This window comes from Haemaphysalis longicornis, unplaced genomic scaffold (genome assembly GCF_048455015.1).
Source record: "Haemaphysalis longicornis isolate Haplotype H1 unplaced genomic scaffold, Haemaphysalis longicornis Haplotype H1 scaffold_9, whole genome shotgun sequence".
NCBI lineage: Eukaryota > Metazoa > Arthropoda > Arachnida > Ixodida > Ixodidae > Haemaphysalis > Haemaphysalis longicornis.
This window is the reverse complement of record NW_027526460.1, coordinates 166,001,537-166,022,387: the sequence shown is the minus strand read 5'-3', so window position 1 is coordinate 166,022,387 and position 20,851 is coordinate 166,001,537. Positions and strand designations below refer to the sequence as shown.

The 20,851-nt window shown below is 50.9% G+C and overlaps 1 protein-coding gene across 1 annotated transcript in view; it reads left to right on the top strand.

Annotated features, from left to right (window-relative positions):
- Positions 1–20,500, top strand: part of Notum (palmitoleoyl-protein carboxylesterase notum) — a 177,675-nt gene extending 157,175 nt beyond the window's left edge. Inside the window, exons 11-12 of the mRNA XM_077683346.1 lie at positions 5,429–5,556; positions 18,910–20,500. Of these exons, the coding sequence (XP_077539472.1) occupies positions 5,429–5,556; positions 18,910–19,136 (355 nt within the window). The 3' untranslated portion in view covers positions 19,137–20,500. The remainder of the gene's footprint in view (positions 1–5,428; positions 5,557–18,909) is intronic.
- Positions 20,501–20,851: the final 351 nt, after the last annotated feature.

Below are 20,851 nucleotides of genomic sequence, written 5' to 3'. Positions count from 1 at the left end.
TCCAACATTCTTTTATACGCTATGCTACATTTTCCAAGTCGGTCGACGTTCATGTCCCAACACAGCACGGCTTTTCTTTTGTTTGTCGCTATATCATGAAGTACGCTGTCAAATGTGTTGACAAATTAATTTATTAAGTGCGAATGCACTTCTTAAGCGACCCTGAACCTGCGTCCACCGGCGATGTCCGCATAGCATACCCACGTGGGGGATTGGCCAGGAATCTCCTCGTCTTCCTTGGCAACGGGGGGAGATGGGCGCGCGCTGCCTGGCCGCTGACATGGCACATACCCACGTGGGGGATTGGCCAGGAATCGGGCGTGAGAAGGGCTAATGCACCCGCTTAAAGGAGTACTGACACGAAATTTCAAAGCTGAGATCAGCTCTAGCAATCAAGTACAACGACAACACAAATAGGTGTCTGTGAATAAATGCATCTTTCTTTCTTTGTAGTTGTGTGTGTGTGTGTGTGATCTCTCTTTCGCGAACATTACCGAACCGCGCAAATTCAACTCGTGCATTCGCACTTTCACATTCTTCCCCTCGGGGAAATGCGGGGAATTTTTTTGGAACTTGGCGAGCGTCCAACGCGCATTATTGTTCCATTATTAAACTTTGACAAAAAAAAAATTAGTGCCCTTCCACTCTGTGAACAAGGATGAGCTGTGAACCTGGACGCAGTACACAAAGTGCACGAAACAAAACACGTTTGTTCGTAATTTGCGATTGAGCTGCTGAGCACGAGGACGCGGGTTCGATTCCCGGCCGCGGAGGCCGCTTTTCTGATGGAGACTAAAAGCAAAAACGCTCGTGCGTACGAGATTTTAGCGCTCATTAAAGATGCCCAAGGTGGTCAAAATTAATCTGGAGCCCTCCACTACGGCAGGCCTCATCGCCTGCGTTGCGTCGGCGCGTTAAACCCTACAATCAAACAATCAATCAATTTGCGATTAAGCAATTAGCATTTAGCTCAATAATATTTTGAAGCACCTAAATTTATTTTAGTGGACAAGCATGGAGCTGTCTGTTTCCCTCCCGAGTCGTAGGCATCTTAGTGTCTCCGTAACACACACTTAGTCCGCTGGACTACTGAGGACCCCGGAAAGTTCGCATTGAGGCGGTGGACGTACACGTTTAAACCTCCTGCCAGCACGACAGACATGTCATCAGTGAGGCCATGAAACCTATAATCTGCGCGTGCACACCCTCGCCCTCGCCCCCCCCCCCCCTTCCCTCCACTCCCAACGCGTGCCTGATAAACCAGCAATCAGGTATTTGCGCGTGCTTAGAAGTGAAAGGCACCGCCAAAATTGTCCCTCTGATAGCCCTTCAAGCTGGACAAGAAATATTGGCTCACGTCGACGTTGCTGTTCATCCGGAAGAGATTGCCTGCTATTCGGCGAGCTGGAACGTACCGTGGAAACGGCGGCGGCAGCGGCTCTCTGCTATTTTCGCACCCATTCGCGCTTCTGTTCCGGCCCGTGATCCTTCGATTCCCGCTGTTCTTCCTCCACCTGAACGGCACGCGTTGGTCTGTAGGGAGTGAAAACCTGGAAGGACCCGAGATTTATTCTAGTGGGCAAACATTTGGCTGTCCGTTTCCGTCTCCGTCGTAGGCATCTCACTGTCTGTACAACACTCCACCGAAACCACTCGACCATTGAGTAGAGGTCACAAGGAGCCACGAGACTTCCAGGTTTGAACTTCCCCACAGCACAATGCGAATGTCATCAGTAGCGGCATGATGACTAGCTGTGCATGCACGCTCCCCTTTTTCCACCCCAACCAGTGCACGCATATCCCGGCAACCGGCGCTGGGCGCGTGCTTGGCGTGAAGCGTAGTGTAAAATACACGGGCAAAAACATCGCGCGGAAGGCCTTTCATGCTGAAAAATTATCGGCTCATGCTGAGGTTCAAAGGCGGTAACGTCTGGTAACGTCTGATAAGGGTGCTACCGCCGTTATCAGCTGCTTTCTTGTGAAAAAGAAATTGGTGGTGGCGGCGCGAATAAGAGTTGTGAAAGCGGTCTCGGCAGTGGCGAGGAGGAGCGCCGCAGCGGTGGCGAGTAAATTGGCTACACATGACTGAAAACTGGGAGGGGTTTAGAAAATACTGCTTCGCCGTAAAAAAGAAACCAAACGTCGATTTTTGATTGTCAGGTTTAACGCGCTGACGCAACGCAGGCGATGAGGCGCGGCGTAGTGGAGGGCTCCGGATTAATTCTGACCATCTGTGGATCTTTAACGTGTGCCGAAATCTCGAACACACGGGCGTTGTTGCTTTTCGCCTCCATCAGAAAAGCGGCCGCCGCGCCCGGGAACCGAACCCACGACCTCGTGCTCGGCAGCGCAACGCCTTAGCCACTGAGCCACCGCGGCGGGTGAAACCAAACGTACTTCGACGAAGACAAGATACCACAGATTCGGGCGCCTGTATCCGTCCTAAGGAGACATTTAAGGAGGCGTTTTCATTTTTCAAGTATGAACAAACTTGCTCACCAACAAGTTTTGTTTACTGTAGCTAATCGTCGGTGTACCGGTTCACCACAAAGGCAGCGTTTTCATAGGGACGCTTAAAAACATTTCCAAGCTCTTCAAACAACCTATTATTTGAAATAATGGTAAAATTAATAAAATAAGAGTCTGTAATGAACTACCAGCTTGCCCTGAAGGATAGTAGGCACAACCATTCCGGCAAAAATACGCTGTATTTCCTTTTACTGCGAAGCCGTATATGTCTAACCCCCCCCCCTTCCCCCCCCCCCCCCGAGTTTTCACTCCGGTGAAGCCGATTTATCGGTGCCGCTGCGGCACTCCTCATCGCCACTGCCGACACTGCTTTCACAACAACTGTTATTCCTCTCGACACCACCGATGCTTCTTTCACAAGCTCCGCATTGGGCTGATAACGGCGTTAGCGCCCTTATCAGGCGTCACCAGAGGAACTTGCCCGCTTTGAATGCCGACGTGAGCCCATAATTCTTTTTCAGCATGAAAGGTTTTCCAAAGCGCGTGTATTTCGCGCATAAGCACGGGCCCATCACCGGTTGCAGGTTTATGCGCGCACTGGTTTTCGGGTGGAAGCAGGGGGGCGGGCATGTACCATAGAGTGTCATACTAATATATGCTAGAGGGAAATCTCTCGCTGCAGTCGGGGGCCGCCGTGGGCGGCACCATATCCGCTAGCGACGTTCCTCGCCTACTTGGCTTAGCTAGCCATACGGCTTCTTTTTTGTCTCGAAGCCAAATCAACAAAAAAGGGTAACATTTTTTTCTTGTTCATCGTGCATGAAGCTTCTACAAAATTGCTGACAAATTATTCTTTTGGAGGTTCAATTTTATAATAGCAAAGCAATTTTGATGAACCTTCAACAGTAATATTGTTGCTTTTTTGCAGCCAGAGCAAACTTTTCAGCTTGTTCTTGGGTCATGGCAAGGACAAGTGGAGCGTGTCTGCCCGGTACATGGCGGAATGCTCGGCGAAGCGCGGCTCCCCCAGACAGTGGCGCCAGATTTCCCTCTAGTATATATTACTATGAAACTCTATGGCATTCACAGCTGGTCTTCATGCCGCTACCGATGACAAGCGCGTTGTGCTGGCGGGAAATTTAAACCTGGAAATCTCGCAGCTCAATGGGACCTGTCAGCTGTCCCCAAAGGTCGAGCGGTTGAAGTTTTGGTTGGTGTGTTACGCACAAAGTGAGACGCCTACGACGTGGACGGTACCGGACAGCCACATGTTTGTCCGCTAGAATAAATCTCTAGTCCTTCCAGGTTCTAACTTCCTACGGACAGACGCGTGCCGTTCGCTCGGAGGAAGAACAGCGGCAATCGAAGAAGCGTCTGCCGGAACAGAAGCGTGAATGGGTGCGAAAACAGCAGAAAGCCGCTTCCGCCGCCGTTTCCACCGCAAGTTTCAGCTTGCCGAGTAGCGAAGAATTCCTCCCGGATGAACAGCAACTTCGACGTGAGCCAATATTCTTATTCGGCTTGAAGCGCTTTCAGAGCGACAAGATTGGCGGTGCCTTTCACTTCTAAACCCGTGCACATAAGCTGTTGCCGGTTTATCACGCACGAGTTGGGAGTGCAGGGAGGGGGGGAGCACGCGCAGATGTAGGTTTCATGCCCTCACTGATTACACGCACGTTGTGCTGGCGGGAGGTTTGGACGTGTACGTCCACGGCCCCAATGCGAACTTCCCGGTGTGCTTAGCGTTCGGCCGGATTGGGTTAGTATTTACGCGTGTTTATCTGAGTGCCTCAGCGGTAGTTTTCTATTAGCATCGATGACGTGTTTCTGCGGAGCGGATGCTTGATGAGCACGGCTGACAGCGGACGGCTAGCAGCACGGAAAGCCCGAGAAATGAGCGTAATAACGCCATCGTGTTAATAAACACACCAGAAGGTATAGCTCACGGCATTATTGCGGCACACAGTCAGAACAAGGGCCCTAGAAAATTTCGATGGTACAACTGAAGTAGTAATGAATGACTAGTGGCTATTCTGATCTATAAAAAGCCCTGAATTCTTCAGCGGTTACTTTTGCCGCCTGGTGCGTATTTCACCTGTCACTAAAATGTGCAATTTCGTTAGATACAACGACTATCTCACATCAAACATAAGCTATTACACTCATGCATGTGTTTATCTCGTTCCACTACTGGTTCCTCACAAGGATGGCAGCAGCCTTCAGAATTACGGTGTTATGTTATTTTCGCATTATTTTTTTTTGCAATGTCGTTCAACTAATCATCTCTATTTAGCGTGTTGTAACGAAGAAATGGGGGAACTTTACCAATCATTCATTCCTCCGCAATGTAGTGCATTACAGGGTTCCGGCTGTGAGGTGTGCAGGGAAAGAAATGTTGGGCACTAAAATTGGTGTCAAGCATAAAAACTATGTGAAGTGTCGAGTACCAGGGCACCTATCCTCTTACCGTAAACTGGGTTCTGGGATGGTTTACAATAGGAAAGCCATAGGGAATCGCGAGAATCAGGCTACACGAGTCATTATTGACGCCAGGGACGTTTGGCCATCCGGGTAGAAATGATTTCTGTGTGGCGTCAGCAAGGCTCCAGGCAATGGCCATCAAGAAGCTGTCAAAAGCACCGCGTGTGCCGCTCTCTGAGATAACTAGCATTTTGTTTATAACGCAAATTTTTCTTTTGTTGCTTTAGTCATTCTTTTCTCAGCTTGCTATGGCTGGGCATATAATAAAAAACATTGAGTTGGAAGTCAGCTCTATGACCATGAGATACTCTTCTTTGAAACTTCTATGTCCGCGATTCTTTTATAATCACGCCTTTTTAAAGGCCGCTGAGGTGCGTATGTACAACAAAGCGATGCAGAAGTGAAACAGCGTGCATTCTTTTTTACTCATATTCGGCAATGAACTCCTGTCCTCACAGTGTTCAAAATTTCTGCACAGGATGTTCGCGGACACGTCTGGGACTGGCGGTGGGGCACAGAGGACCGAGCCCAGGCGCCGCCAGTTGAAACGGCGGCGCAAAAAGTGTGGCCGGAGGGGCCCACGTGAGGGGGCCTGGCAACTCGAACGTAAGTTCCCCGCATGAAATTAACGGAACAGGGGTGCGAGGGAATACCGTAGACAAGGGAGTATCAAGACCGCAACACATAGTTTTAAATAGATGCTAACTATTCGACCGTTGACCGTGAATTCTCGTCATGTTTGAACTCATGGAGCACTCACAAAGTTATCGCCACAGTGTTTTCGCCAGAGTGTATAAGATGTTTGTACGAACACTTTGCATGCCTGTCAATAACTAATTGCCGAGTCACTAAAAGTTACCGTGAGCACTTTCCATTGCAGTAGGCGGGTTGACGATGGTCTTTGCATCGGCGTGAATGAGCGAGAGACAAGAATAGTGGTGGAAAGGCAGGAAGTGTAACCAGAGACCTGTCCGGTTGGCTACACTGCACATGGGAATGAGGATAGGGGAATCAAAATGTCAGCTGAAAACAGCTGTATGTGTTAAAGGAGAGAAAATGAGGAAGGCGATCAGAAAAAAACGAATTCGGAATTGTAAGTACAAAAGCAGTACAAAGCACCTCAGCAAGTTGGTGCATATCTGGTAAATTCTAGAGCGCGATTCAACGAGGACAACAGAAAGACGACAAACACAAGCTCTCACTCGCAACTAGTTTCATTGGAGGCATCGTCTCACATAAATACACAAAATATTCCCTAGAGCATGCGCACAAGAACACCACAAAAAAAGTTGCACACATCTACGCTTGTATCCTAAGATGTAAAGTGCGACAGCGATACTTCCACTTCTACGGATCGTTTTCGTACGCACTGCTGCATTTCTGACTTAGGCTTCACGATCGGAAAGAAAAAGACTAGCAACGAGGGTTTTAAATAGCCGTGGCCAAGGAAAGACAAAAGCTCTCTGCGCTTCTGTTACTTAACATTTGAGCGCGAAAGGTTGCGGAGGAGAGGTATAGGTCAGTTTGAGCAGGAGGGGTCAGTGTCAGCGTTTGAAAATGTTAATTCTGCAATATATAGGGCGAGCCGAACAATTGTGCTTTTTGCGAAGAGCAAGTGAGAGAGAGAGAGAGAGAGAGAGAGAGAGAGAGAGAGAAGATCTTTGTTCATGAAGAAATAGTTAGTGTTTGGGAAAACGTTGTAAAGAGATGGCAGGTTGCGCAATGGTGGAATATGAAGTCTAGGGCGCCTGCTGCAGCAGAATCTTCCCTTGCCCTGCCAATCATCTCACGCTGATCTTGAGGTAACGGGCTGGTCAAAGCTGCCTTTCATTTTTTGAAGCAGTGGAATATGTTATGTTCAAGTTTATCTCGCCTGATTATACCCTTGCATATGACTATGTTGCGAGCAAGAGGGTTTATGTTTCCTCGATTTTAGCAGAGGTTTAAGTGTTAAAGGCAGGGAGTGTAACCAGACACCTGTCCGGTTGGCTACACTACACATGGGAATGAGGATAGGGGAATCAAAATGGCAACTAAAAACAGCACCCAACACCTCAGGGCGCATACTTTCGCAGGTACTTGTGTTGGTTCTTCCTCCGCGGAGTTTCTGATTCTTCGGCGTTGACACCTCGTTATAACAAGGGAAATATGTATATAATGATGTTTACGGTTCTCTTCGATACTTCCGTTAATCTGATTGCCGAGAGCATGTCTCCAACTTCGGTTTCTTTGTTTTTGCTTGTACGAAGGACATGCAGTGAAAAAGATTCCAAGACTAGTCAACTACGACAGTTTGTGGCCTCGTGCTTTCGTTCATCCCAGAGTCGGTGTATATCTCATGATTGCGAAACTTCCCCTGAACTTGATACTAACATATCACCTCTTCTCGTGTAAGACTGAATCCATATTTTGGCCCCTCCCGATTTTGTTTTTCCAACCGGTCTCTTCGTGCGAGGAGAGTGGTTTATCTGATTTCTCGAAATACGTTAGGAACACACAAGTCGACGACATATTCATCGTCACTTTCACAAATCCCATTTAGGACGACTGCACCGGGAAAGCCTCTTACATTGACTTCCACCCGCTCCTGTCCTGCGCTTCCCGAGTCCATTCTTTGCTCCGAATATTGTTATTCCTTTCCTTCATCGAGTTAATGCCCTTCCTTTTCTTCTAGACTGGTGTAGGCATGTGGATTCTGTTACCGTGGTGGCCCAACCGTTGTTAGTTCGTCTCACGGTGAAAATTGCGAGGTTTATGCTGTCCTGATGATGGTGTTCCTTTCACTTTATTCTGTGCTGGTAAATTTGGGGTACTGTAGTCCGGCTCATGATCTGAGGTTGCAGGAGTGTTATCATTTCTTCTTGTGTTTTTCTTTGTCTTCTCTTGGTTGCGCTTTTTATTTTGCAGGCAATTGCTTAAAGATGTTCTTTTTTTTTCGTGAGTGTGATGATGATTTGATGAATGCGTCACCCACTGATCGTGTGTGACGGATGTCTCTGGAGCCACGCCGAACATTCTTGGGTGGCTGTTGTCTGGCAGGCCATCCGTACCCCTTTTTACAGTGATTTTTAACTAGGCCTCGTGGCGCCATCTGTCGTTTGCCAAACCGAGCTTGGAGCAGACAGAATCGTGGGAACAGTTAAAATTATTTTGAAAACTTATGCTATTATTCGCTATATTGTGGGCTTTATTTTAGTTCTTTTCTGCTTAAAATCTACGCCGTCCTTGTTTTCTGAGAGACTGACTTTAGTCATTTTCACCCTGTTTTAGTTCGGCATAGAGTTTCATACTAATATTCACTAGAGAGAAATCCGGCGCCACTGTCTAGGGCAGCCCGCGCTTCAGCGAGCGTTCCGTCATGTACCGTGCAGGTACGTTCCGCTTGTCCTTGGCATGGCTCATGAACAGGCTGAAAAGTTGGCTCTGGCGGGAAAAAACCGACACTATTACTGTAGAATATTCATAAAAATTGCTTTGCTATTATAAAATTGAACGTCCAAAAGAATAATTTGTCAGTAATTATGCAGAAGCTTCATGGACGATGAACAAGAAAAAATGTTACCCTTTTTGGTTGATTTTGGCTTCGAGACAACAAAAAGCCATATGGCTCGCTAAGCCAAGTAGGCGAGGAACGTCGCTAGCGGATATGGTGCCGCCCACGGCGACCCCCGACTGCAGCGAGAGATTTCCCTCTAGCATATATTAGTATGAAAGTCTATTGTGCGGACATAGGTTTCGGTGGAAAATACGCCGCTGTAGCACGGTTGCTAAGGCGTTGCGCTGCTGTCCAATAGGACGGACGCGGGTTCGATTCCCGGCCGCAGTAGCCGTTTTCTTGGTGGAAGCAGAAGTCAAGAATGCCTGTTAATAGATTTTGGCGCCTGTTGAGGATCCTAAGACGGTCTAAATTATTCCGCAGACTTCCACTTCGGCGTCGCAGCCAGCATGTTGCTTCGGCGCACGAATTATCGAAAACTTGCATTTTTTTATCTTCTGGTGGAAACACCCTTTGGTGTGATGGAGGAAGTTGCGGGCACGGCCGGAGCCCGTGTCTGGCAAGCATATTACTGCCGACTGGGCATAGAACGAACATCACTGCGCAGGCGCGTCACCTGCTGAAAACTCGTCTCCTTCCTTTCGTCTCCGCCGTAATATCACTGTCCTCCTTTCCGCAGCTCAGTTGCCGCTGCGCGACATTACAGATTCAGCGGAGCCCTCGAATCTAGCCTCCTCAGTCGTAGCTTCCGGGTTGCGCCGGTGACGTATTTCCGTGGACGCCTTATGAGCACGGCTGGGAGCCACAGGGAAATCGAAAAATGCGCCTGATAACGCTATCTAGTTCAAAACGCTGGTGAGACAGCTGCAATCAGATAGCAGCTTCCAAAAAACGCAATTCACTTGTACGCAGTAATACCGATGTCTTACTGACGCACTGCTCCCCTTTCTTCTTCTTGATACTGTTACGGAAAGCACAAGTGCACGCTGGCGCATACCTCCATCGCTGACGACAACGAAACAGTAGATGGCACGGGCTCGTTGCTCGAGCGATATTGGCCGCTTGTAAATAGATCGCATCGCTCTGAGGCAACATCTTGTAAATACATAACTTCACCATCGCCGTTGGTTTGCCTCGTCATTGCCCTGCCGCCACGTAAAGTAACATTTTGGTGTAGGTGCGGCGTACATGATACCCGGTCCTACCAGGATGCCTACAAGGCCGCCAGGTATCGAAATTACGCCAGTTCACGAGAGGATCAGCCGGCGGCTACGCGGATTGGCTGCGGATTGCGGGCCCTTGGCTGAACGTAATCCGAGGATGTTGGGCGAAACACCGGCGTCGTGGACGCGCCTCTTGCACCTACCACTTCCCTTCAGTACGTGGTTCATCAGCCACGTACGCCAAAGATCTTCTACGGGGAGAGCTTTGAAGATGTGGAGGACTGGCTAGACCAGTTCGAGCGCGTCGCCGCGTTCAACGAATGGAATGAGGAGCGCAATCTACGTAATGTATACTACGCTCTGGAGGAAGGCGCACGAACGTGGTTCGAGAAGCACGAGGCCAAGATGACGTCCTGGGAGGAGTTTCGCCGTCGGCTACTCGCGGCTTACGTCAGCGGTGGCCGCAAAGGCGGAGGCTGCGCTTCAAGCCAGGAGTCAGCGTCCTGATGAGAGCATCACGATGTACGCCGAAGACATGTCTAGTCTGTTCAGGCGGGTAGACCCCGCCCGCCATGGCTGAGGACAAGAAGGTGCGGCACCTCATCCAGGAGTCAAGGAAGAAATCTTCGCCGGTATAGTACAGAATCCGCCATTAACTGTTTCCGAATTTATTAACGAGGCTATGGCGATCAAGAGGGCGCTTCGGCAAAGGGTCCGGCAGTACCACAGCGAAGGAGCCACCGTGTCAAACGTAGCTCAGCTCGAAATCCCTCGGCTCCGCGAGATCGTGAGGAGCTCCACCGCCTTCAACTGGGGAACGTGCCACCTGCTTCGGTGTCCACCGCCGAAATTGCCAGGGAACAACTCAGCCAAGCAGTGAGGACATCGGAGAGAGCCGACATAGCGCGAAAACAGCCAAGCATTTCGTACGCAGCTACCTTGAGTAACCCTACCTACTGCTGTCCTCCCGCAATCGTCCCCGTCTCGCCGCAGCCGAAGGTAAATTTGGGACCCCGCGACGTACCCTACCAGATAGATGTAACACCTCGGAAGAGCGACGTATGGCGTACCCCTGACCTAAGGCCTCTTTGCTTCCACTGTGGGGAAGCAGGGCACGTCTACCGCACCTGTTGATGCCGTCGGGCTGGATTACGGGGATTTGCGCCGAACGCACCGCGCCCAAGATACGGAGAGCGACCACGGGAGATCGAGCAGTACACCGCCGGACGTCAGAACATGTTTCCTTCCTTACGCCCTAATCTCGGTCATAGTCTACTCCCACCCGACGCAGATCCCTGAGTCCACGTGTCGCGCCAGGTTCTACCAACTGTCGCCCTGGTAGCCCCGAGGACCGGGGAAACTGAGGGCAGTGGCTTCCCGATCACGACGACGACAAGAAAATGGGCCGCCTAGTCTCAGTCGCTGTTACGCCGAACCGGTGTCGTGCGACGTACGTGTGGACATCGACGGCCGCGAGACGACTGCCTTGCCTGACACTGGTGCGGGCCATTTGTTATAAGGGAAACACTCGCCGCTAGTTTAAAGAAAGTTCTGACCCCCTGGACTGGCCTTCAGATTAGTACAGCTGGAAGCCACTTGATTACTCCCGTCGGTAGGTGCACTGCCCGAATCAAGATTCACGGCTTCACCTTTGTCAATGCATTCATTGTGTTTCCGGAGTGTTCGAGAGACCTAATTCTAGGCATGGACTTCCTGCTGAACAGCGGGGAAATTATCGACTCGTTCGGCGCGTGCAAAGTCAGCTTCCAGCCATTCGATGCGAGCTACGTGGTTCTGCACTTCCTGCCCGACATTGTTTAGGCCTTGTTTGATAGCTTGTATGTCCTGTCCGAGCGCATTAAATTGGGCGTTCATGTCATCGGCGAGAGATTTGGCGAAGTTGATCATAGATGTTTGGAACCACGGAGGTTGTGTCGTTTGTTCTTCGTACCACGTTCGGCTGGTTTCGGTGGCTGTGGGGTTCCACGTTGGTTTGGAGGTGGTGGGAGGGTTGTGTCCATTGACGCGTCATGCTGTTTGTCTAGTCTATTCGGCTTCTTGCGCTTTTCGGTTGCGTTGGTGGATTGAGCTAGTTCGACTGCTTCTAGGCGGGCTTGGAGAGTGGCTATGAGTGCGTGCTGTTCTGCAATCTGTGCGCGTTGGTGCTCGAGTAGCGATCGAAGTTGTGCGCATTCCTGGCACCCTGTGCGAGAGCCTGTGTTTTGGTCGATGCGGAATGATTCTGGGGAAGGGGGAGAAGTAGGATACGCTACATCTGCCCAGCTCACCTGTTTATTCGTCGTGCTCGAGCAGGATGCCCTGTTCCTTGACATGGATCTGGACTGGGAACCCGAGCTGCTCCCGCGCCTTCTCCTGTCCGGGGCGGCGGACCGGTCGCGTGGCCGTCCCCTCTGCTCGTACAGGTCCTTCCTGAAAGCCCGCACCTCCGCTCGACATTTCCCCAACTCCCTTTTCTGAACCGCTTGGGCAGCCCTTGGCCGCTGTCAGGGGGGAGCCGTCGCACAGGGTGCACTTGGGCTCGCACGCGTGACCCACCTGGGGATCCCGGAAGCCGCACTGGTGGCAGACGTTCACAGTTGGTTGTGGGCAGGCCGTGGATCGATGACCGGACTCGTGGCATTGGGTGCAAAGGGGGAGAGTTTTCTTGTACAGGGAGCAGGGATATTCTGCCCCGTACAGTGTGACGTAGTATGGGACCCTGATTCCGGCGAAAGTGAGAACGATGATCGAAGATTGGCCAAGTCGGCGACAAGCGTAGACTTCGAACTGAGTTTGGTTCATGTTGGCTAGAATCCCTGCTTCGGTGAAACGCAACGGCACCCCTCGAATTATACCCTTGGCGGAATCGTTTGGCGGCAGTCCGTAGAGAGTGACAACATGAGTGGAATTCCCAATCTTGATTTGGGTGATGTGGCTCAAGGCTTTGGCTGCTTCTGCCGATGGCGTGCTTATAGTTGCGATGTTCTGCGTGGTGTCGAGGAGCACCCTAATATAGGCCTGGCGCCACCTGAACTTAATTGCGCTGAGCAGAGATAGCGACATTTCTGCATTTTCCACGTTCCCGAGCTTGAGGCCATCTTGTGGGCGAAGCACTAGCTTAAAGTCATCTCTTGGAAGTGGGTTGGGCCGGGGAGTGGTTTTTCGCATGAGCGGGAGAGCCTGAGTTGCTGGCGGAACAGCCGCTGAACCAGCTCCACTGCCTACCTTTCGCTGCCGTCGCCGCTGGGCTTTGGTGACGACGTTGATCCAACTTGCTTTACAGTCTGATGAAGATTCTGAGTGTAAGCGAAGTTGGCTTCTCTGTAGGGCGTTCTCCACGTTCTGTGTGCCACTGAGCCATAGATGGCTTCGCTTTTGAATCTAGTTTTCAGTGCACAATTCATGAGCTCAGCAGAGTCTGGGTTTGGGATAATTGGTGTCGCTGATCCCTAACTTCGTGCAGCGCAAAAAAAAACAGAAAAAAAGAGAAAAAACGGACGAGCTCAGAGAGGTGACGGGCACAAGCGCCCCTTTTTTTTCTAGCCCGTTTTTTGCGCTATACGAAGTTATGGACCATTGGTCAATTACAGTGGTGTGGATACGGCGAAAGCAGATTGGTTTCCAGCTCAGCGTACCCAAAAATATTGCTGAAGCTTGCACTAAGTCACGTAACGCTTGAACAATAGCAAAGCTGGAAGATTTCTCTCGATGAAAGCACCGAAGGACACAGCACCACGCACTGCATTACGTTTGAAATAGTGTGTTTACATATGCCGCAGTCGCCTTCCACTGTGCTAGAAGTATCGATATCGTCGTCCTTGTCATGCATGACTAAGCACGAAGGAATTGTTTCGCCCGCAGGCTTTCACATTTCTCCCAAAGTGGAACGCGTCGTAACGCGTTAGGACCGGCGGCAACCGACTTCCCGAACTGGGCGTCTGTAGCACGAGTCGCCTTATGCTCCCCTCTTAAGGGGCACACGCATATAAAAAGTTTTCTTTGCATTTTTTTGCGAGTGCCACGCGCAAGCCTGAACGACGCCGGATGCTCAGGTGAGGCGCAAGTCGACGTACGCATTTAACGGTGGGAGTAACTACTACTCGGGGTTTTCTGATGACGCTGCAGACGTTACGGCCAGCAACAGCAGCTCCGCTATTAAACCTCCTGGGAAACCTAAGAATGTATTGTGTGTTTCGAATGCCAAAGCAGTAATGTGTACCGGCTGAACGGGTATTCCTGCATTGTGAGCACCATGGACCCGCGTGCGACACGCGGAGCCCCCTGGATCGCTGCACACTGCTACGGAACAGCGGGAGGCAGCACCGCTATTGATCATGTGCTTTTATTAGCATCGTCTTTTCTCTTTTACGTCTTCTCCTTTACTTCATTACCGTGACTTAGAGCTTTGGCGTTCTTTAGGCTCATATTTATGTTTGTGACCACGACATTTGGACTACCGAAGTGTCGTACAACGTTATACGGCGGAGATGCGTTAACGAATTCCACTCTGTAGCATAACGTGACACACATCGTGTGAGAGCAATCACCATTCATATTGAAAATGCGAAAGAAAAGCTTTCCGATGGCTCCGCATGGCTGTCACGTTTGGTGTTACACAAACTGGGGCAAAATGCGAATGGCAAGTATTGCAAAATCCCAAGCCCACGTGACGGCAACAATGAGTTTGCGCCGACGGTGCGCAGCGGGTCCTGATAGGATAAGCAATCAAATGCTTGTCAATTTGCCTTTAGAGCGCAAAAAAGACTTGCTGCTGCACTTTAACGAGGTATGGGATACAGGAAATATTCCCGCTTTGTGGAAGCTTGCATGGGTAGCACCGCTTCTAAAGCCCAGCAAAGACCAGGCAGACATCGCCTCTTATCGGCCCGTTTCACTCACGTCGTGTGTCGCTAAACTTATGGAAAAGCTGGTGAATGCTAGGCTGATGTGGTGGCTTGAAAGTAAGAGAAAGCTTCCGGCATGCATGACTGGCTTCAGGCAACGATTATGCGCACAAGACAGCGTCCTCGATCTTGTTAGTCATGTGGAACACCAGTGATCCTATAGACTATCAACACTGGCGCTATTTTTTGACGTGTCCAAAGCCTACGACAATGTCGTACAAAGCGGCATCATCACAAAGCTGTCACAAATGGGCGTGACAGGAAATCTCCTCCGCTTTGTGCACGCTTTCATCATAGGTCGCTCTATGCAGGTGCGATTAGGGGACGTTTTAAGTAGCACTAGAAGTGTATCGCGAGGTGTGCCACAGGGAAGTGTTCTGTCTCCTACAGTTTTCAATGTGGCTATGGCGGGCTTCCCTCTAGCCGTAAAAAAGGACTGCAAGTCAGTGCACTTATCAATATATGCCGACGACATATGCATCTGGATCTCAGGTTATCAACACAAGCCGGTTGGCTATGACTGCTCAAGGAGTGATTCGTACGGTACAAGCATATCTCTCGTCGGTGGGACTAACAGTCTCCGCGGAAAAGTCTTGCTTTATTTTGTTTCCCGGAAAGAAACGGAAAGCGACGCGCCTCAAGTTAACTTTAGGTGGCTTGCCAATCCGGCAAGCTACTCGTGTGAAGTTTCTCGGCGTCACCATCGACTATAAATTATTCTGGAGGCAGGCCGTGGATTCTCTTGTCACGTCCATGGTTCCCCGCTTAAATGTGCTTCGACGAATTGCTGGATCTAAGTGGAGGAGTCACCCATCTTCAACGCTTAGGCTCCACTCAGCGCTTATTTTGAATCGGGTTCTTTGCCAGCTACCTGTGTTGTCTGCCTCGGAGTCCCAGTATGCTTGTCTGGAAGCGCTGCACCGACAGGGCGTTAAGATATCCCTAGGAGTTCCCCAGGCGGTGGCAAACAAAAAAGTCCTGGAAGAGTCCCATTTTCCACCTCTTCGTTTGATGGCGTCTCAGCGGTTGCTCTTGCAGCTTGTCCGGCTGGGAGAGTCCGCAGCCGGAAAGGCCTTGCTCAGGCGTCTCCGCCTAAGGGTGGAATCTCGCATATACGCAGCGCTCAACACTCTCAGCATTCTCTACCCGCAACGGCGCAAGAACCAAGATCGCTTGGAGCCACCATGGTCTTTCGAGAGTTTGGAGTGTCAGCTCACCACCCCGGGCATCCGCTCGAAGAGATATACACCAGTGGCGGAAGCGAGAATGTTAGCACTTGAGTACTTAAACCGGTCGTACAGAGATTGTGTTCATGTGTTCACGGACGGATCTGTTGACAGAGAAGCCGATACCAGCGCAGCGGCCTTTGTGTTTCCCGGCATGAACGTTTCCTGGGCGGCTCGCATTGACCAGTTGATGTCATCAACAACGGCAGAGTGCATAGCGATCGAGGCGGCCTTGAAAAAGATCAAATCGCTTCGGGTGCAGCATGCGGTAATTCTAACGGATTCCAAGTCGGCCCTACAACTCTTGCAGCTTGGATTTCCCGAAGATAAAATTTGCCAACGCTCCCTGCGTCTTCTTCAGCAGATAAAGTAAAACGGATTTTGCGTTCGCTTCCAGTGGGTCCCTTCCCACGTAGGAGTGCTTGGAAACGAGGCTGCGGACCAGTTGGCTCGTGAAGCGACATCGTGCACTCGTCTTCTGAAGGTGGCTCCAGATGAACGGCGCATTTTAAAAACAATCATACAAGATCATTTCCGCTCTCTTTGTCGACCACAACATCGACTTTGTGTCACAAAAGGAATGAAGAGGACAGAGGCAACCTTACTGTTCCTCATCCGGACCAACTCAGCGCGGACACCGGCGTGGCTCCATAAGCTGAACATTATCGCTTCACCTCTGTGTGGAACGTGTGGTGCTACAGGCGACATCGGCCATTGTATTATGGACTGCCGAGAGCATGCGGAGGAGCGGTTAGCTTTGTTTAAAGAACTGCGAAGGATGGCCGCTCCGCATGCCTCTTTGAACGATTTAATTTTCCCGGAAGGCCATTGGATCACGAGGAGGGACATCTTTCGTTTGATCCTGCAATTTTTACGTGTCACAAGCCTCAGTGAGTCATGGTGAATTCCCGCGCATAGCGGGAAAAAGGTGCTGATCGGGTGAGAAATTGCCGGCGTACCACGCAAGGCTAGGTCCACCCGTCAATAAACATCACCACCACCACCAACAACAATAGTTTTTTTTTTATGGTTCCAATCATCGCACCCAACGAAGTGCAGCTCGCTCACGTTTATCATGCAGCACGTCTGTGTGACGGCCCCACTGTAGCGGTAAGGAATGCGTCCAATCAGACGCAGACAAGCGGAAAGGAGGGCGGCACTACGTCCGCGTAGCGTCAGGGGGGGCAGCGCACGTGCAATCGTGATAAGGCGCCTGATTACTTCAAGACGTCGGAGCGAGTGCCGAATAGGTCATAGGTACGCTTTCAGACCCCTTTCCGTTGCAACAACTTTGTCCAGCCGCGCTGCGGTTTTGTGTAAGACGTCGACTTTGCTCAGATTGCAGGCATTGCGGCGGTCACTGTAACAGCTCCAGCGATTGGATTACAAATTTCTTAGCAAAATTCTGAGTAGGCTTAAAGGAGCCATGAATACAACACACAAGTTTGTGTTGTTCGAAAGATTTCGTGCTTCATAGTGCCCCCATCGCTTGTCCGATTCACTGAGAAATTAAGTAATTTAGGTTAAAATTTTGATCTTCCCGCTAAATCGTGCTTTTTCGTGGTCTGCAATGACATCACAGGGCCTTTTTTATCCTTATTGAGCCTAGACGGCGCCACCACACCACGGAAAGCCGTTCTCTGCCTTTGGTTTGTTTGTGAACGTATTTGTACGTGGCTTGTTTTGTTCATGGAGACAATCGTATCGTGAAAGAAGGTGCTCGCTCGACAAATACCGTCACGTAAGACATCGTCACTTCCGTCAATTGGCCAGTGTCGTCTGAAACAACCCCAAAAGCCCTGCAGTCCTGTGCAGCTAAACCAAACATAGTTCACGCAGTACCAACAGCAGTATACCCATCGGTACTTCTATGTTTACGTGTGCTTTCGTAAATTCCACTGTGTGTCCCACCATTCTTAGGGCTTTAAAAAGAGTGGGCCCTACATTTAAGCGCAAATAGCTCGTTCGGCAAGCTTATATGCTCTGCCTAATTTTCGTTTGCTTTTGCCGCCCTCCGCCAATCGCAGAGCTGTCCGGTATGACATCATAGGTTCTGTTGCGGGAAATGAGCTAGTGGGTCGCATGGGCGTTCCCTTTTTTCCTAATTATGAAGCTTATTTCAGCGAAGTTTACGTTAAAAGTGGTGTCAGTATGATTCTAACGATGCAAACTTTTGAATGAACCAAACTTGTGTTTTCTCTTCATGTCTCCTTTAAATTCTTCAAAAATGCCATTTTCGCCGAAAAGGGGCATCGCGGTCCAATGTGCCTAATATAAAGAAACGATTCTTTCCAGAACGGCACCTTCATCGGAGAACGTTTCCTTACCGCCTCTGAGAATTCGCTTACGGCGCTGCTTCACACCGTGTCCCCCGTTTATGCCTTTTTATGTGCCGCGCCTGCAAACCAAAATGCCATGGCATTAACAGGTGTAGCAACAGATTCCATGTGTTTTGTGAACAGTGACTGTAAGGTACCGCGTTTGCCTAGCTCGCATACTCCTCCCGATTATCAGGTATGTATGGCCGAAAGGGTGGCTACCAGAATCCTACAGGGCGAACGCGGTCTATTGAGACGTGAGGACTGCTCTTGCTTTTCGGGAATGACAATTGCGAGTTACTGCATTGCAAGATGCCGCGTCACGTAAGACAACTCGTCACAACAAGAATAGTTTGATTATCGCGCAGCTTCTCGACAATCGGTCGGCCTCCTGAGGTAATCCGTCAGGGATTATCCCCGGGGGCTGGCGCAGGATGCGTCGTGACTTAGGTACGGATTTGTGTGGGGACAAAATGTTGTCTGCGTGCACGAGATGACAGATATATATACACAGGTACGCACTGCATCGATGGTAAGTTTTCGGCCCGCTGTCATTGTCACCATTGCGAAGGTTCAAAGGTTGCGATGGGTGGCGCTGCACGGACATACGTGCGTCAGTCACGATCCACCATCATTTTTATTGTCAGCGTTTAGTCTATACGAATGTGTGTTTTTGCGACAAATGTGTGCAGCATATGAGCCTAACTTTTTCCGTATGCATCGCTTGGGGAATCGTATTTCTGAGCGTTACCTGCCGTTACCTCGCTCCTGCGTTAGCAGCTGCCCGAACCGTTTGCTCGGCTGGCCACGGTTTTCACCCATCCGAAGTCGCATAATGCTTTGTTTGCTCAGCGGTCCAGGCCGGGAGCCGTGAAGAGCGGAGGCGGCGGCTGCCACGTGAGGAGCGGCCGGGCAGCCCGCACGCCCAGCACCGCTGGCGGCTGCACGAGGACCTGTGCCGTCACCGGCTGGTCGACGGCTGCGCCTGGCCGCAGTGCAACCGGCGCTGCCCGCGCGTGCTGGACCCGCTCACGGGACGGGAGCTGCGCTTGGCGGACCTGCGGCGCTCGTTCAACTAGGCAACCACGCCGCCCACTGTGCTGCGCAAGGACTCAATCGGGGCGTGGCGGCACCTTTCTCAAGGCCGCCGGCCGGTGCTGTGTGTTATACAGAGCGAGCAACCTTTCGACACCAATCCGTTTTTACGCAAGGAAACTGTCACGTTGGGCTGGACGTGCATGCCTCACGAGTAATCCAAACAGCTGAACTCAGGTGAAGCGACGTAGCTACGACGTTCGGGAGCCGATCGCCGTCGTGCTTCAACTGGTCAGACTAGGGCAGTGAAACGGAAGAGACATCGAGGTCACTAGGTGTTATTTGAATAGACTCACTACGGCCGCCTCGAGTGTCCATCAGAAAGCGTGTTCGTTGCACGGGTAGTTAACAGGAAGGCAAACGCCGAATGAATTTTCCACCGCGGCCTACCTTTGATTTCACGTGGACCTTACAGCCTTCCAGTGCGCAGCGCTTTAGCGCCCGCTACTGTAGTTTAACTGCGGCGTTGGCCGCGTTAGCCCTCACATCACCGTCACGTCACCGTCTTCCGTCATGGGCGACGGTTTGTCGGGCAATTTCTCGCCAAAAACGGTGCGACGGTGTCGGGAAGCCGAGCTCTACGTTTCCGTTCCGTCAACAGGACGGGACCATGCCCGTGGTAAACCAGCCCATCAGAAAACAAATTTTTACGTATAAATTTAGCGAAAGTGAGCACACGTAAAAATCTAATACATTTTCTTTGCTTTTCAGATTAAGCACGCTCAATTCTAGGCTAAACTGATCACTAGCAGACGACACTACTCTGTAGGAGAGCTCCAGTACAAACGCTGCTCTCTTTGTCTCCGTCGCGGTTTTTTGACGTGACGGTGCCGTGACGGAGAAGGTGACGGCTGTGTGAATGAGGGCTTACCCGGCGAACGGAAGATAACCGAAGGCAGAAAGAAAACGAATGAGGAGTGTGACGGGGATGGCGGTATGCCGAAGCACTGGAGGCGCTCCGTCATGGTGACGCATGTCGAAAGTGTGAGGGGACGGCAGTAAGCCCTGCTGGGCGGTGGTGAAGCGTTGCGAGATAACGCCATAGCAGTGCGTGCCATCGGGCTCGCGAAGATGACGCGTTCACATTCTGAGACGCAGTTCGCGGTCGCTTCCCGAGATACATATTGCGGTCACTTCCTGAGAAGCATTTCGCACCGCCAACGCCGAGGCGTAGCGTCGCTGACACTTGCGCCGAAGGTTCGAACACAATTTACAAAAACATGCTCGGCGGCGGCGACGCGCTGCGAGATAAGGGAAGAGTGGCGCGCGCCGCCCTGTGCTTGATCATCTATGCGCCGTGATCAAGGGAGATCGCGCTACAGTTCGCGCTGCGAAGAATTCGCATTGGGGGTATTCGCCCCGAGCGCGAACACAGTCGGCCCCTGGCGGCGGCGGGACGAACCGCTCCTAGTGTGGATGGCGCTCTCGCGTCGTCTGCTTTTTCACGTTGCGTGCGGCGCAAGACGTGTGCTGCACACGACAAAACAACCAATATGTGTGCTTGTTTGGCAGTAAGCAATGACATAGTTACCTCTGCGTGCGCATTTCCTTTAGAAACGCAATAATCAGCGGCCGTTGCGGGTTAATCCGCTGGTTTAATTCCACGAAACATCTTCGCTGTGGTCACCGCTTGAGTGTGAAACGTGTTATCAACATTGCCTCCACACATTGCACTTTTCGTATTGTTGAGTGCAGTCGA